Source organism: Natrix helvetica (assembly GCF_964273705.1).
Source record: "Natrix helvetica genome assembly, chromosome: 2".
NCBI classification, from domain to species: domain Eukaryota; kingdom Metazoa; phylum Chordata; class Lepidosauria; order Squamata; family Natricidae; genus Natrix; species Natrix helvetica.
The window spans coordinates 225,377,161-225,394,458 of record NC_138552.1 but is presented as its reverse complement, the minus strand read 5'-3'; the positions used below and the strand labels follow the sequence as shown (position 1 = coordinate 225,394,458).

General features: G+C 37.9%; 1 protein-coding gene across 6 annotated transcripts in view; it reads right to left on the bottom strand.

Annotated features, from left to right (window-relative positions):
* The window catches only part of PRKD3 (protein kinase D3), a 61,673-nt gene extending 48,077 nt beyond the window's left edge, over positions 1-13,596 (bottom strand). For 2 of the 6 annotated variants that reach the window (XM_081941770.1, XM_081941775.1), the window contains exons 1-2: positions 13,459-13,596; positions 4,602-5,607 (exon numbers count right to left, since the gene is read on the bottom strand). In XM_081941770.1, the coding sequence (XP_081797896.1) occupies positions 4,602-4,892 (291 nt within the window). In that variant the 5' untranslated portion in view covers positions 4,893-5,607; positions 13,459-13,596. The other 4 variants (XM_081941772.1, XM_081941771.1, XM_081941773.1 and 1 more) reach the window with 4 other exon arrangements.
* Positions 13,597-17,298: the final 3,702 nt, after the last annotated feature.

Genomic DNA, 17,298 nt, shown 5'->3' with positions numbered 1-17,298 from the left:
AAAAAAGGATTACAGCGAAAAATGAAAGGCAAGAAAAGTAACTATGTCAAAGAAAACCCTTCTCTGAAATCCTTTACCAGAATCTTAACATGTAGGAATCAAGCAGAGCTCTGGTGATAGAGCTATCCCCCTAGAATTATCTCCTGTCATGGGATACTGAAATTGCTCTCATTTTGCCAGCAGATTAATACCCTATTGTTTTTGACTCCTGATATACTAATTCACAGTTTAGTGTAGTAGTTAAGATGCTGGCTTAAAAAGCAGAAGATTGTGAGTTCTAGCCTCCTCAGGCATGAAAACCAACCAGGTTACTTTGGGCAAGTGACTCTTTATATAATTGACACTATTTTAACAGCTGCCTAATCAATTTCTTTTGTGTTCTCAATATATTTCTCAAATGATAGACACAGATTATATTAATATCTTGGATTTAATATTGCCACAGTTGAGTGACTAACACTTATTTCCCGTTTTTTCACCCCACACAATACATTTTCTATATATCAGAATATCCATCTAAAGGTGTGCCAATTCTCTCAGAAATCCAAGTTAGTAACCCTGTAAGCATATTGCTTTAATATCTTTCCCATTTTTTTTCATTTATTCTTTCCTGGTTATGAATTCACTTGCTTGATTAATAACTTTTAGAAAGTTAAATGTTTACAATATTTTATATACTTTCTAGAGACTGCATAAAGATATTATCTCAATATTACATTTTTCTCATGATTGGTATAGCTTTTTGTGAAATATTCTCATAACACATATATGTGTCTAAAATATTCTTTTAAAACAAAGTTGCACATCTCAAAGATTACAAGTTCCAATCCATTTGCGAGAACTATTTATGCAACTGGAGTCATACTGCCACCTGTGCACCAGCTGCACAAATTCTTATGAAAAAAATATCCACCACATATAAGCACCCCTCCTCCCTATTTCCTGATCAGAAGTGTGTTGTCTATATGGAACATATGCTCACTCTGCAGCTGCTGTGGGCATAATAAGAGCTTTCGTTCATATATACCATTCTAAAACCAACTGGAAAAGACAAACTCAAACTCCAAAGTTATACTCCTTTTAGAGTACAATTGGCTTCCTATAGCATGCTTCTGAACTTTAGCCAAGTGCTTGTACATTTGGAAGTTGCCAAGAATCAACAGGAAGATACTAACTTGAAAGCTTGAATAAAGAAAAAATATAACCAATATCTATACAGAAAGAATAGTGGTAGCCAATAATATTAGACTAATTTAAGTATGCATATACATGAGAAATGAGTTTGAAAGCAGGAATGTTTACCGTAAGATATAAATGTAAGATTTCTCCTAAAAATAAAGTCTGTTGTCCAAGTGTTGAGATGAACTACACAAATGGTAATATAAACTTCCAAGCTGACCAAAAAGAAACCAGCTTTGTTACTTGCCACATTTATCTGTAATCATTTCTTGGGAATTCAACTAACATCTCACTTGCAAATACTATAATCCAATTTTCAAATCATAAGCTAATAGGCATACATTTTTAACATAGAATACGTTAGATTTTTGATCAACGGATCACACTCTGATCCACAATAAGTAAAATAAAGTTTGGCTTTCTGATACTAGTATTTTTATTTTATATTTTATAACCACCCCAACGAGGCTGTCGAAGTGATGTCCCGGTGCTTGGAAGCCGTCGGGGTCTGGATGGGGGACAACAGACTTAAACTCAACCCCTCCAAGACTGAGTGGCTGTGGCTACCGGCACCTCGGTTCAGCCAGCTGACTCCATCGCTGGCCATAGGGGGCGAACAATTGCCCCCTGTGGAACGGGCGCGCAATTTGGGCGTCCTCCTTGATGCCCAGCTGTCAATGGATGACCATGTGGCAGCCGTGGCGAGGGGGGCGTTCCACCAGGTTCGCCTGGTGCGCCAATTGCGCCCCCTACTGGACCGGGATGCCCTACGCACGGTCACTCATGCGCTGGTGACGTCCCGCCTGGATTACTGCAACGCTCTCTACATGGGGCTGCCCTTGGGATGCGCCCGGAGACTGCAGTTAGTTCAGAACGCAGCCGCGCGGGCTGTGATGGGGAGTACGAGGTACTCCCACGTAACACCTCTCCTGCGCGAGCTGCACTGGCTACCTGTGGTTTTTCGGGTGCGTTTCAAGGTGCTGATTACCATCTTTAAAGCGCTCCATGGCACGGGACCTAGTTACTTGCAGGATCGCATCTTCCCACATACATCCCTGCGGCCAATTCGCTCACACAGGGAGGGACTTCTCCTGGTGCCATCCACTAGGCAATGCCAAAGGGCGACACCAAGGAGTAGGGCCTTCTCTGTGATGGGGCCAACCCTCTGGAATGACCTCCCCCCCGACATTAGAACCACTTCTGACCTCCGCTCCTTCCGGCAAAAACTGAAGACTCACCTGTTCCGATTAGCAGGCCTGGCATAATTACAACTGTCCCTCCTGGCAAATGTATTTCATCTGGTTATCTTAGGGGTTTTTTAATTTGTTGTGTCTGTTTTAGGGATTTAAAACTCATATTTATATTAGCTTTGTACAGTTCTTTTAATTGCATTTTAACCTCCTCCAAACTGTACATATTTCACTTCTTATTGTATTTTGTTATATTTTCTGTGGACTGTACACCGCCCCGAGTCCCTTTTGGGAGAGGGGGCGGTCTAGAAGCACCAAATATAAATAAATAAATAATAAATAAATAAATAAATAAATAAATAAATAAATAAATAAATAAATAAATAAATAAATAATAAATAAATAAATAAATAAATAAATAAATAAATAAATAAATAAATAAATAAATAAATAAATAAATAAATGATAAACCAGAGTTCATGAGCTTTTATCTAAAAAGATTAATGTAATTTAGATGCCCAGATGCTGAATTTGGTTGTAAAAAGTTTACATTCAAATACTCATTTGATGAAGAAATTTCCTGTCTGACTTTTGGCAAATCACCAAAGCACCCCTGGGCTGATGTTTTCCCTGTAAGATTTTTCCCAGGGACATACTGAGTGTAAATCCCAGTGAATCACACACACTTTTCCTGCTCCCTTAAGGAATACAAATATCTCAATATATTGCTTTTCTCAGCAGTGCAAGGGGTGATACTAAATTTAAAGCATACTCCAAAACTTTCTGTGGGGAAATAGTATCAGAAATACAACATACACCTGGCTCTCAATCTACCATACTTTCTACTGCTACACTGATTCTAATACAACCATCTGCCAATTTTGAAGGAGATGCTATAATACTACTGAACTTTATTAAATGAAGTCATATTATACAAATTTTCACTTGGATAAAAATTGCCAATCATATGCAAGCTAAAAGCAATAATTTTCCATGGTGCTAAATTTTAAATTAAATCCTCCCTATGACATTAAACATAAACAATATATTCAAGATTCATAATTCTACTAAAGATTGCAAGCCTATTATTGTGTAATATGTAAATAAAAATCTAATGAACTCAACAGTACTATTTATTAAACAGACAATCAAAGGACTGCATTGTTAAATCTTAATCCAGGTTATCTGAGGAACCGTCTTGCCCCAATGATATCAGCCCATCCTACTCACTCTGGTAAAAGGGAAATGCTGTGGACCCTCTTGGTCAAAAAGCTGTGGCTGGTGATGTGTAAAAGGAGAACCTTTTCTGATGTGGCCCCCCTCTATGGAATATAGGTGTTGGTCTTCAAGAAGAGCATAAAAACTGAATATGCCAGTTAGCCTGGGGTTTTGACAGGGTTGCTCCAATGGCCATCTCCATATTCATCCTGCCATTTTTGCTTCTTACCTTTGCATTTAATATTTTTAATATTTTAAGATTTTAATTGTAAGCTTTCCTGTTGCTTTAAAGAAAGATAGGCAGCATATAAATTTAACAAATAAATAAATGCTTTTTTTATCCCTTTGAATCAAGTGTTAAATCTTGGTAACTGCCTGGACAAGTCATTGCAGTTATTTTGGCAAGATTTTGGAAGTGGTTTGCCATTGCCTACTTCCTAGGGCTGAGTGTGACTTGCCCAAAGTCACCAACTAGCTTTGTGCCTAAGGTGGGACTAGAACTCAAATCTCCTGGTCTCTAGTCTGATGCTTAAACACTACAGCAAACTGGCTCCCCAATCCATCTATAATCTATCTGTATTTTCTTATTCATAGAAAGATTAGTCAATTGTTCAAGGCCTTAACAAACACATAAGAGGAGGATTGAACAACAGCAAGCAAGCAAATTCTGTCCCTACATTCCCATCCTATTCACTGTTCATTTTGCATATTGATGATAAACTCTTGAAGGCAGCAGCCATCTATGTTCAGATAATCTCTTCACAGAATTTGGAATTCTGAAATAGAATTATTCTAAATTTCCAATACAGTACTAATGGGTAGAAAAAGTTTCATGCTATCAAATCCTCAAAATATAGAAGACATCATGGACAACAACGTAGATAAGCAGAATTTGCATGTTAATTTTTACTCTGCCTGTATGTTCATTGAAAACTGAATTAAATACCTAAGAAGGGAGAAAGATAACAGTAATATGATCATTAAAATCAGTAAAACTCTTGTGTTCTACTTTACCTTTTGATAAACTACAGAGCACACTAGGTCTTTAACAATAGATAGGGAGAGATCTTGAGCCTCAATTGTAACTGTTTCTCGAGTGAGACCAATCTGCAGCAAAAAAGAGATTCCATGTACAGATCCTCTGGAGTTGGTGAGGCTTTGTGTGCTGAAGCTGCCATTGGAAAGTCGGCCTGAGAGTCCAGATTGTGGACTTGAAGATAAAGATGGAGTAGGTGGAGCAGCAGCATGAGACACAGATGGAGAAAACTTCTGTAAAGATGGAGGAGAAGATTCGTTTGATGACATCTGAGTTGATTTAAATCCACTAAGACCTGTTCAACATACAGACAAAAAAAATACTCTGCAATGTTGCAAGTTGAATCTCACATTTTCCTTTTATGGTTCAAGAAAACATCCTCTTGTCTAAATCATCTTCACTCTCTTTTTCATTCTGTGCATGCTAATGAGTATAAATCTGCCTAGAAGTTATTTTAAGGAAAGGTCCTCTTTGTACAGCTCGTGTCAAAAATGAGTTGTCCTTAGCACCACATCCAGATATTGGGAGACGTTTACATCATTATGAAATTGTTCACTTCAGCAACAGAAATATACAATATTTTTTCACAGAGGATCTTCATTTTGCTTTTGAGACAACTGTGGAGTTAGTTTTGTGCATGGAGAGAGAGTAGTATTAAATTGCCCCACTTAAAAATGTGCACTTGAGAATTCAATATGCGAAAAGTTACATTAAATGTTAATATGTGTCAGTTTTTTAAAGATAATTAGTGTCTCAGGTCATAAGTACTGCCTTGAATAAAGCTGTTCTGTTTTCAGGAATTATTTTATCATTTAATAATGATGAGAAAAAAAAGAGAACATTAATCATTTCCAAGTTTTCATATTCTGAAAAGTGTTCATCTTTTAAAAGTAAAAAGCAAAAATTGTAATAAAATGTATATATCGAACAGAAGTGTTGGTTTCACATTGATGGTCTTCGGCATTCTCAACTGCTATGAACTGCCTAGAAAGAAAAAAATAATATGTTATATCACATATATTAACAATATTACATAATCATCACTCCAGTTAAAACCAGAAAAAAATATTTCATTCACAATGTCACCAAATTGTCTCATGTCACAATTTCTGCTTTCATTTTATGGAAAAAAAATGCCTTTATTGTTGTATCTGTTACAGAAGGACCGAAGTGTGGTACCATTTATGCAAGCTTTTCAATCCTTGACATGTTCATTTAAAGTGATCATTTATCAAGGGATCTGAAAGAGCCTGGAAGGTTGCTGATAGTTACCCTGAACTAGATGGGTAAACAATCTGACAGAGGTCAACCTTCTCATAGAGAGGAGTAATAAAATGAATTTTAAGTCTCCTTGAGTTACTGATTATAGAAAGTTATAGAAAAAGTAATTTTGGAGAAATTAAAAACAACTTGTCAGAACTATTCTCAAAACAAGAGCAGGAATGAGTATCTAAAACACAAATACTAAGTAGATACATTATGTGCAGTAAAGCTATATTTCCTGCAATCACAGGAAACTCAAGTATAATATACTTTAAAAAGTGTAGTTTGTTGGCATTTTTTATCTCATGTACCGTATTTTTCGGAGTATAAGACGCACCTTTTTTCCTCAAAAAAGAAGCTGAAAATCTGGGTACGTCTTATACATCGAATACAGCATTTTTTGCCTCCCGAAGCCCCGCCCCCTTCACCAAAATGGCCGTGCATAGCCTTTTGAAGGCTTTCAGAGAGCTTCTGGGGGCTGGGGAGGGCAGAAATGAGCAAAAAATGGTCTGTTTCCCCCTCCCAACCCCCAGCAGCACTCTATAAGCCTCCATAAGGCTATGCATGTAATTTTCTTAACAGGGCTGTTTTTTGCTCTTTTTTGCCACCACCCCCCAGGAGCACTCTGCAAGCCCCCCCAAGGCTATTCATGCCTTTTATTTGAAAAAACGGGCCCATTTTCGTGAAAAACACGCCGTTTTTCAGAGGTTTGCAGAGTGCAAAAACTTTTGGAAAGCTCTTTAACTGATGAGAATTACATTGATCAAGTGCTGTGCCAGCAGAAACAAAGTCTTAAGGTTTGTCAGCGATTTCCTTCTCTACCACATGGATAAATACAGCTAGAAACATCTACCTACCTACCTACCTACTCTCTCTCTCTCTCCCTACCTACTATATTTCTCTCTCTCTCTCTCTATCCCTCTATCTACCTATCTACCTACTCTCTCTCTCCCTACCTATCTACTGTATTTCTCTCTATCCCTCTATCTACCTACCTACCTACTCACTCCCTACCTACCTACTGTATTTATTTATCTCTCTCTATTTCTCTCTCTATCACTTTATCTACCTACCTACCTACCTAACTACTCTCTCTACCTGCTTATCTACAGTGGGGCAAAAAAGTATTTAGCCAGCCACCAATTGTGCAAGTTCTCCCACTTAAAAAGATGAGAGAGGCCTGTAATTGGAATCATAGGTAGACCTCAACTATGAGATACAAAATGAGAAAACAAATCCAGACAATCACGTTGGCTGATTTGGAATGAATTTATTTGCAAATGATGGTGGAAAATAAGTATTTGGTCAATATCAAAAGTTCATCTCAATACTTTGTTACATATCCTTTGTTGGCAATGACAGAGGTCAAACGTTCCCTGTAAGTCTTCACAAGGTTGGCACACACTGCTGCTGGTATGTTGGCCCATTCCTTCATGCAGATCTCCTCTAGAGCAGTGATGTTTTGGGGCTGTCGCTGGGCAACACGGACTTTCAACTCCCTCCAAAGGTTTTCTATGGGGTTGAGATCTGGAGACTGGCTAGGCCACTCCAGGACCTTGAAATGCTTCTTACGAAGCCACTTCTTCGTTGCCCGGGCGGTATGTTTGGGATCATTGTCATGTTGAAAGACCCAGCCACGTTTCATCTTCAATGCCCTTGCTGATGGAAGGAGGTTTGCGCTCAAAATCTCACGATACATGGCTCCATTCATTCTGTCCTGTACACGGATCAGTCGTCCTGGTCCCTTTGCAGAGAAACAGCCCCAAAGCATGATGTTGCCACCCCCATGCTTCACAGTAGGTATGGTGTTCTTTGGATGCAACTCAGCATTCTCTCTCCTCCAAACACAACGAGTTGTGTTTCTACCAAACAGTTCTATTTTGGTTTCATCTGACCATATGACATTCTCCCAATCCTCTTCTGGATCATCCAAATGCTCTCTAGCAAACTCCAGACGGACCCGGACAAGTACTGGCTTAAGCAGGGGGACACGTCTGGCACTGCAGGATCTGAGTCCCTGGCGGCGTAGTGTGTTACTGATGGTAGGCTTTGTTACGTTGGTCCCAGCTCTCTGCAGGTCATTCACTAGGTCCCCCCGTGTGGTCCTGGGATTTTTGCTCACCATTCTTGTGTCCTTCGACAGCTCTTTGGTCTTCACCATAGTGGAGTTTGGAGTGTGACTGTTTGAGGTTGTGGACAGGTGTCTTTTATACTGATAACAAGTTCAAACAAGTGCCATTGATATAGGTAATGAGTGCAGGACAGAGGAGCCTCTTAAAGAAGAAGGTACAGGTCTGTGAGAGCCAGAAATCTTGCTTGTTTGTAGGTGACCAAATACTTATTTTCCACCATAATTTGCAAATAAATTCTTTCCAAATCAGCCAATGAGATTGTCTGGATTTGTTTTCTCATTTTGCCTCTCATAGTTGAGGTCTATCTATGATGCCAATTACAGGCCTCTCTCATCTTTTTAAGTGGGAGAACTTGCACAATTGGTGGCTGACTAAATATTTTTTGCCCCACTGTATCTACTGTATTTCTCTTTCTTTCTCTTTCTCTCTATCCCTCTATCTACCTACCTACTTTTTTAAAAAAATTGCCTCTTCAAAACCTTGGTGCGTCTTATACTCCGGTACACTTTATACTCCAAAAAATACGGTAGTTATCAATCCTCAACAATTCTCCAACTGGGAAAAAAGCTATGTCAGCTTTTCATTTACATGGATGCTCTCATGAAATATTATACATAGAAAGAGCTATTTATTAAAAGAAATAAAATGATCATATGATAGCTTGTAGAGGGAGGCTGCAAGAGTTGGCAAGAAACTTTACTTGCTTTCTTGCTTTCTTGTACTGTATACGTTTGTGCATGGTTTGTTGGCCAAGACAGCCATTTGATGGGAGTGCCCAAATTCTCAAAATTCCAAATGTGCCACTGACCCCAAAAAGCTGGGAATCACTGCACTATTATCTTTTACTGCAATTTAGTTACTAGTCCCCAAAATAAGAACTGTGGAGTATTATGTGGGTTGAAAACAGTATTATGTGGGTTGATTTAAATTAAATCAACTTAATATTATTAAATATTAAATCAATTTAAATCATGGTTTAAATCATTAGGAAAAAATAATTTAAATTACAATTTAGCCACTAGCCAAAAGAATTTTAATTAAATGCAATTACATTTGTTTGTTTTCATCTCTAGTACTAGTAGAACTACTTTCTCATTGTGGAATATAATCAGAATACAGACATTTTAATTTTAAAGGGGATTTTTTTTCATTTTTATAAGAAACATACCATATATTTTTTTCAGATTTTTGACAAATAACAGGCAGACATAGTATCAAGCAAATGTATGTGAAAATTTTAGAATTCAGATCAATTTATTTTATGAACATCTGAACAATATTTTGTTATAAAATGCTAGAAGAACATTATCAGTTTTTAAATTATGCTTATATGACTATGATAAAATTATCTTTAATTAAAAACAATGTTAAACAAAAAAGTATAGTTGTGTTTTTGAATTAACAATTTTATTTCATAAATTCTCTATTATTGATATTTGTTTTTAGAAAGAGAACAGTTATTAAATTTGTAAACTTATCTTCTTAGGAACAAATAAAATATAATCACAAAGTGTTCTGATCATGCATTAAACTTATATTCATTTTATGGGCCAATTTACACTGATTTTTATTGCAGAAGTTCAATTTAAATCTTTAAGAGCTTAAAAGGTTTAGGCTATTAAAAAGGAACATAACAGAGGAAAGTATATATAAAGCATTATATAAAAAAGATGGAACAGCATGTCCCCAAAAGACATATATAACCTTGGTTAAAAAAAACCTGTTTGCCCGACCTTAGTTTAGGATAGGAAGCAAGCCCATATAGAATATTATGTGTCAGTTTCAACATTATCTAAATTCAATAATAAATTATTTTGAGTCTAAATGCATTCTTATATTTCAAAAGTTGTGCTGTGACCACAAACTTCCAAGAAATAGCATATTACAGTTAGGATTACATATTTAATAAAATGTTGAAACTGCAGAAATAAATGAAATGAAACACCATTTGCATATTCAGAACATACATCTCTTGAACATAATGAAGAAGCAAGACATTATTCTAACAGAAATATGACTTATAGAATGTTGCTTTTCAATCTTGAGAAAATACTTGAAACAAAGCCCATATGTGAATGAAATTCACACTGATGACTAAATATATGTTGCCATTCTACTTCTGCTATTCAACACTAAAGTTGCGATTCAAAAGGAGATTATTTAGAGTAAATTGCATGATATGTACTTATTTATACTATAAACATCTTCATAGACATCTAAAATGTATTTCTCTTGACACTAATAACATAAATAGGTGCCCCTTTCAGATAACAGTTCATTCACTCAAGGGAAATAAGCACATATTGTTTTATAAGACAATTTTTTTGCATATTTTCTTGAAAATAACATTTTTAGATGTAAAGAAACATAGAGTAACAGCTATATTAAATTTGGAGCATTTATCCAATATTTTTATTTACTTACAGTAGATTTCACCCAGATGTAATCATACTTTGTCCTAATGTTTTAACAATTCTACTCTAAGCATGACTAAATCTGGATTCAGTTCAATGTTAGAACAAGATTTTTCTTAGTGGATTAAGCAACAAAGTTACATAACTTTAACACAAAGAGAACCAAAGACAAGATAGCAAACTTAAACTTCCTTAAAGTGTTCATAAATGGATATAAAATATTGACTTTTCAAGGTCTCTACGCTGTCACATTCTCCAAAAATACAATTACAGAAAATGGTTTGTAGAAAAACATATTCATTTCAGTGCCAGTGAGATCTTCAGCAAATCAAGAAGATAACCATAATAAAATTTTCAATAAGATTTATCTTTCTGTATAATTACTGTATGCTGTTTATACAGTGCCATCTAGAATAAATATAGCCTGACCATATAGCCTGACCAAAACAGAGATAAATTTTAGCAGAAGCACTCTGACTTGAAGAAAAAGCCAGCTAAGTAGAGGAAGCTGCAACAAACTGCATGAGATCTAAGACACAGATGTTTCAGTTTTATAGTTATTGTTATTAATTATTAATATTTTATTGTCCTCAATGCTAGTTTTGCATATGCTAAAATGGACAATGTAAAGAAAAAATAGATTCACTTAAATTAACTATTGTACATTGACAAAAAAACTTTTTCATGCTATATAATTAAATGATGTTTGTCTTAACAAGTGGCAAGGCACAAAAATAGTGTATCAAGCTAACCAAGAAAAAAAAGTTCAGTCAAGAAAAATTGCTATCATTTTTATTTTATTTATATCCTACGTTCTTTTCTGACAAGCTCAAAGGCTGCTGGACATCAAGTTCCATATTGCAGACAACATTTAATAATTTCCAGATATTAAAAGTTTAGAGTTAATATTTATACACGTGAAAGGAGCAGTCACTCTAGTCAGATTACATCTTCAATTTAGAAATGTCTCTTTCAAATACAAAACTGCAGTAGCACCAAAATTAAATTCAGAAAAATATCATACATTATTTTTAATAGCCATTTGTATTTACTTCTTCAAAAATAGATCATTCATAGTTAAATAAATTCCAAGTGATTAGTTTCATATTGAAAATGTTAAAAGCTAAACCTTTCACTGCTAACCAGTTAAATAACCTTTCTGCCTCTTCTGGGTCCAATAATTTGAAGCAGGCTTCCATATTTTCATTCTCCATGCTTCTGCTATGGGGGAGACAAGCCCCATCGTTTATCTTAATCCCAGACTTCACATGAATCTTTACCTTTAATAAAGACCCATATGAATTATAACTACAATGTAGTTATTCTGTGATTTCCTCTGCACTCTAAGGTTGAGAGGAATGCTGATATTGTTTGTCTGTAGTAATATCTCCATTGCACAATGGACAAATTGGCAAGCTCCATAGTAGCCACACTGTAGGGAAGAAAGTACAACAACTAAAAAGTTTACCAAACCAACAAAAGGAGAGGAGAGCAACAAATTTTGTTTGTTTTTTAAATTGTCCCTAATTTTCAATATCCAATTATATCTTTCTCATACATTGGATAAGACACTGCTGTAAGAGAGATGATGCAGATAACAAAGTTTGTGCAACTCAACTTTACATATGCTTGTTTGGAAGGAAGTTTGAATTCGGCTGAGCTCATTTTTCTTTGGTTAAAAAACAACAACCTTATCCATATGAAGTTCTCTATACCACACAAAATGATGTAACTGAGATGACTAACATACTTCATTCACACAACTGAGATGCATACCCTAAAATATGAACTGACTTGCTACCAGTAATACAATCTTTATTTGATGAACTTCAAACATAAGAAATGACTGAAAAATAAAAAGTGGAAAGTAGCTTGTAAGTCATGATTTTTCTCTTTACTACCAATCTGCATCACTGCTCTAATGCTGTCAACTTTTGGTAAAGTTATCAGCAGGAACTGCATTATCCCAACATAGTTTGTAGATGTCATTTATAAAGAAAAATCACCCATCAGAATTGACTCATTCCATTTTTGGTTGACACCATTATTTCTCAATCAAACATTACCCACAGCTTGTGGCTAACAACCACCACTCCATTATTATGAGATTATCATCATACCCCAAACATCCTTAATAAAAAAAAGATTCCTAATTACACCCAAAAATTACGCTAGTAGTCCATGCGCCACTTCCTCAACCTCACAAGTGTTGGTGTGTGATTGTTTCCATGTAAATCCACCACACACATGCTATCATTGAAAGTTCCACCAATCACCCTTCAAAGCATATTCACGAAGCACCAAGGCCTGAGCTACAAATCTGCCAAACCGAAAACTGGGGAGAAAGAAAGAGAGAGAGAGAGAGAGAGAGAGAAGTTCCACAGGGAAATTATACCTTTACCAGTGGCATGTTAATACACCTTACAAATCTTTGAGCCAAGGCAGGCAGAGAGGTCCATCTCAGGCTGGGGATATCCTTTTTCTTCTATGAGCGTCTGTGCATTTCGAAAAGAAGAGGCTCCCCTTAATCTTTTTAAGATCTCGATTCCGGCTATACTAAACGAAAAGAAACTTCCCCTCAGAAAGGGAGTAGGCTTTCTTAAGGCGAAGCAGCAGCCAACTCTTCTTGGAAGCATCCTCAGAGTTGGGGGCGGGGGGGGGAGAGGTTGAGGGGAGAGAAGATGATGTGGCCTCAGACTCACAGACTCGCCCTGCCACACCTGGACGCGACCGGGTCGGCCTGTTTCTTCCCCCCTCCCCTCCCCCAGTCACATCAACATCTGTCCCGAAGCGACAGTCGCCTCTTTGGCGCAAAAGCTGAAATGCCTGCGAGTCAAACTCTCACCTCGAGCTCGAGCCTCACTCCACTCCGCTTCGCTTCGGCTTCCCTCCCCTTCCCTTCCCTCTCTCGGTACCCTGGGAAGGGCGGCACTACCGCCTCCTACGGACTGAAGTAACTTTCCATGTTATCTCTTTCTGTTGTGTTTCTTCTTCACCTTCGCCACCCGTAACTCTTGACCACTCACTTGTAGCTTCGAGAAACTCCGTCTCTGCCCCGGGACGAAGTGGCTTCACACGCACCTTATTACCGCCGCTCCCACTTTCGCGCACACAGACACCCATTCGCACATATATGTACACACGCACATATACCCTAAAAAAAAGTCTCAGCCGCCCCAGAAGAGACACGGGAGGGGACGAGAAGCATGCTGGGAAGTGAAGTTTTCCCTCACCCTTTTTCCACCCGAAATGAAAGCCATCAAGAACTACAACGACCGCCAGGCTGTCGCGGCGGCGAAGCGGCAAAGTTGAGACAGCGCAGGCGCCAAGGAGACGCACCGAGTTTCCGTTACTTCTAGTGCCTGTGGCGGTTGATGTTCTGAACCGCGAAGGGGGGGGAGGTTTACGCAGGGAGCCTTGAAACACGAGGAGCGGAGAAAAGTCTGGGGGGGGGGGATTGAGCAGGAGATGAAGGCGTCAAAGAGGGAAGGGTTCTGCTCTTTTTTTTAGAGCGGGAGGAGGAATTAATTTTGAACTTACCCCCCGTCCGTGAGACGTCGCGAAGTTTTATTTGGGTTCGTCTCTTTCAGTCGACTATGCCACCTCTCGATGAGCAGCCTCTCCGTGCCTCAGTCGAACTATTTTTACAAGCCCCTTCACTGTTCTCGAGCTCTTGGATGAAGGAAGCCAGAAAGCGGAGCTTCGCTTGTTCGTGTCCCAAATTCCAAGCGCATTTGATCATCACCTTCTCTCGCGACCGTCCAGCAGATGCCTTTGGTCCGCAGTGTCTTCCTCTCTGAGGAGAATAAACCATTCCATTTATCGCCCCATAGGCCTCCAAAGTCTGCTGCCGTGGCAAGGTTTTTGCCTCTCCAGATCGCCTCTTTGTTTCGTTTCCCTTGACAAAGAGATGACTGTATTTATGCGACTTGGCTTATGGTTTATTCTTTTTAAGTCAAATTTCCTGGAGTTGCACGACACATTCAACCAGAAAAACGAATCCCTTGGATTGGGTCCATCCCTCCCCATGCAAGCATAGATGGTGGCTGATTAATTTGTGGGTCAACGTGGCACTGGGGCTCTGCCTAATGGAAAGGTTTTCAAAGTCCTGCTTATACACTAGTATTAATGGGCTGTATATTGTACTCCAAAGTCAAGACTGGCGGTTTATGGAAGGCTCAGTAAAAAGACAATGATCCTGCAAAACGTGGAAGAATAAAGCAGCCTCCAACCTATATCTGCTTATCTGCTGCCTCCCAGATATGGCAGCACATAACACAATAACTTTCCTGGGGAGGAAAGCTATAGAAAATCTAGACAGCATACTACAAAACATAGACATCACTCTGCCAACAAAAGTACATATAGTCAAGGCTATGGTTTTCCCAGTTCCAATGTATGACTGTGAAAGTTGGACCATAAAGAAGGCTGAGCACCAAAGAATTGAGGCCTTTGAACTATGGTGCTTGAGAAGATACCTGCGAGTCCCTTGGACTGCAAGGCGATCAAACTGGTCAGTCCTAGATAATAGCAACCCTGACTACTCTAGAAGGCCAGAGCCTGAAGATGAAACTCAAATACTTTGGTCACCTAATGAGAAAGAAGGACTCACTGGAGGAGAGCCTATGCTGGGAAAGATTGAGGGCAAAAGAAGAAAGGGACGACAGAGGATGAGGTGGCTGGATGGAGTCACTGAAGCAGTAGGTGTGAGCTTAAATGGACTCCGGGGGGATGTTAGAGGACAGGAAGGCCTGGAGGAACATAGTCCATGGGGTCATGATGGGTCTGACATGACTTTGCAACTAACAAACGTAATAAGAGTTGGAAGGGACCTTCTGGGTCATCTAGTTCAACCCCCACGCCCAAGCAGGAGACCCTGCACCATTTCTGACTGATGGCAGTCCAGTCTCTTCTTGAAAGCTTCTAGTGATGAAGCTCCCACAACTTCTGAAGGCAAGCTGTTGGATTGGTTGATTGTTCTCAGTATCAGAAAAATTCTTCTTATTTCTAGATTGAATCTCTCCTTGATCAGTTTCCATCCATTATTCCTTGTCTGGCCTTCAGGTGCTTTGGAAAATAGGTTGACCCACTCCTCTCTGTTACAGCCCCACAAGTATATTGGAAGACTGCTATCATGTCTCCCCTGGTCCTTCACTATACTAGCCATGCCCACTTCCTGTAATTGGTTTTCTTATGTTTTAGTTTCCAGTCCCCTAAATCATCTTTGTTGCTTTGCTCTGCACTAAGATTGATCAATTAGCATATAATAAGCTGTGGTATGAGAGAACTGACAGCTTGGTACTCTTATCCTTATGACAAAAGAGTTTGGGTTGGTCTGAACTCTGTCCAAAGCAATTATTAGAGAGAAGCCGGATTCAAGCATTGACAAGCTTTCAGGGTGAATATCTATGGTATAGCTTTTTGTTGTCCTCCTGGCACTTTGCCAGCAGAAGTGAGGATATTACAAACATAAGTTTTATTGATACCCCAGATCAACAATTGAACTCACACAGTGCACTAAGTAACACTATGTTTTGTCTGGTTCTGGCTTAATGGATGGTTATAGCGATCATGGTTTTTGAATAATTCACTACTTAACGTGATTTTTGAATCCAGTTACTATTGCTTTTGCCAACCAAGATACAATTTGGGGATAAATCAATTGTAGTGGTTGCTGCTGGAGGTGGTTTGCTAGGTGAAAGTTGCCACTAAACAATGGTGCCTGATAATGCCTCCTGGAGGCATGGAATATTTAACAAACTATCCATTACTTAAAAGTACCTTTCTGTTCATATTTTAGCAGTGCCATTATTTAGTGCAAAGAGAAACTAAAATAAGGCAACTTATTATCCCTTGGAGAATAAACACATAGTAATTTCATAGGCTATCTAAAAGCAATTTTCTTTTTCTTTTATCTGTTTTGCACATGTTTATCCCCATTACTCAAACTGCATGCATGAATTCATGCATACATCTTGGGCTTTATTCTGGAACAAAATATCTAAATATTTTTAAACCAATTGGTATTTGTAAATCATAAAAATATTTGTAGTTAAGAAACAGGGTTTTATGTATACAAATAACAAACAGAACAAAATTAAATACAAAGCACATTAACCAACATATTAGGTAACCAGAGTGCAAATTGCAATTTGTTCTGGAATAATAATCTCAGTTTACTAAATTATTTTAAAAGGTGTTTACCTATTTATGCAATTGGGATGCTGCCAGTTCTTTCTTAAGATATTCCTACTTCCTACTATCCAACCCAGAAAAACTCTGCTTGTAAGGTAGGATTACCTGTATATATCCTAAGTCTTAAATCAACTTCTAGGTGTAATTTAAAATTCTGGTTTCTCTGAACCTGATAACTATAGGTCTGATTTGAATGAAGCAGGAATCTCTGTTAATTGAAAATCCTCAGGGGGAAAAAAGGAAAGATTCTACTTGCCTGAGAATAATGCTAATTTGTTTTTCAATTTATTGTGCCAAATAATGGCATTATGAAATGCTTTGTGAATACTAAAGGAAGAATTGTTTGATAATGAAACAGCCAATGGCATTAAACATTGTGTTTTACTTTTTCTACAACTTGCACTTATATTTAATGTTATGTTTTGATTTTTTCTCATGATAGTGAGGAAAATAATAGTCTATCTAACCCAGAATTTGAACAGAATCCAAATATCTATTTAAACTTAAATTAGCCACTTGCATTAACTCATTCATATCATGATTTCAAGCAAATTTTGAAGCGATGTTCAGCTTTAAAACTATGGGGGATTGGGCAATTTTTTAAAGGAAAGATAAGTCTGAAACACCTTTGATTTATGGCTTGTTCTTTTTAGGCTTTGACCGTGACATGG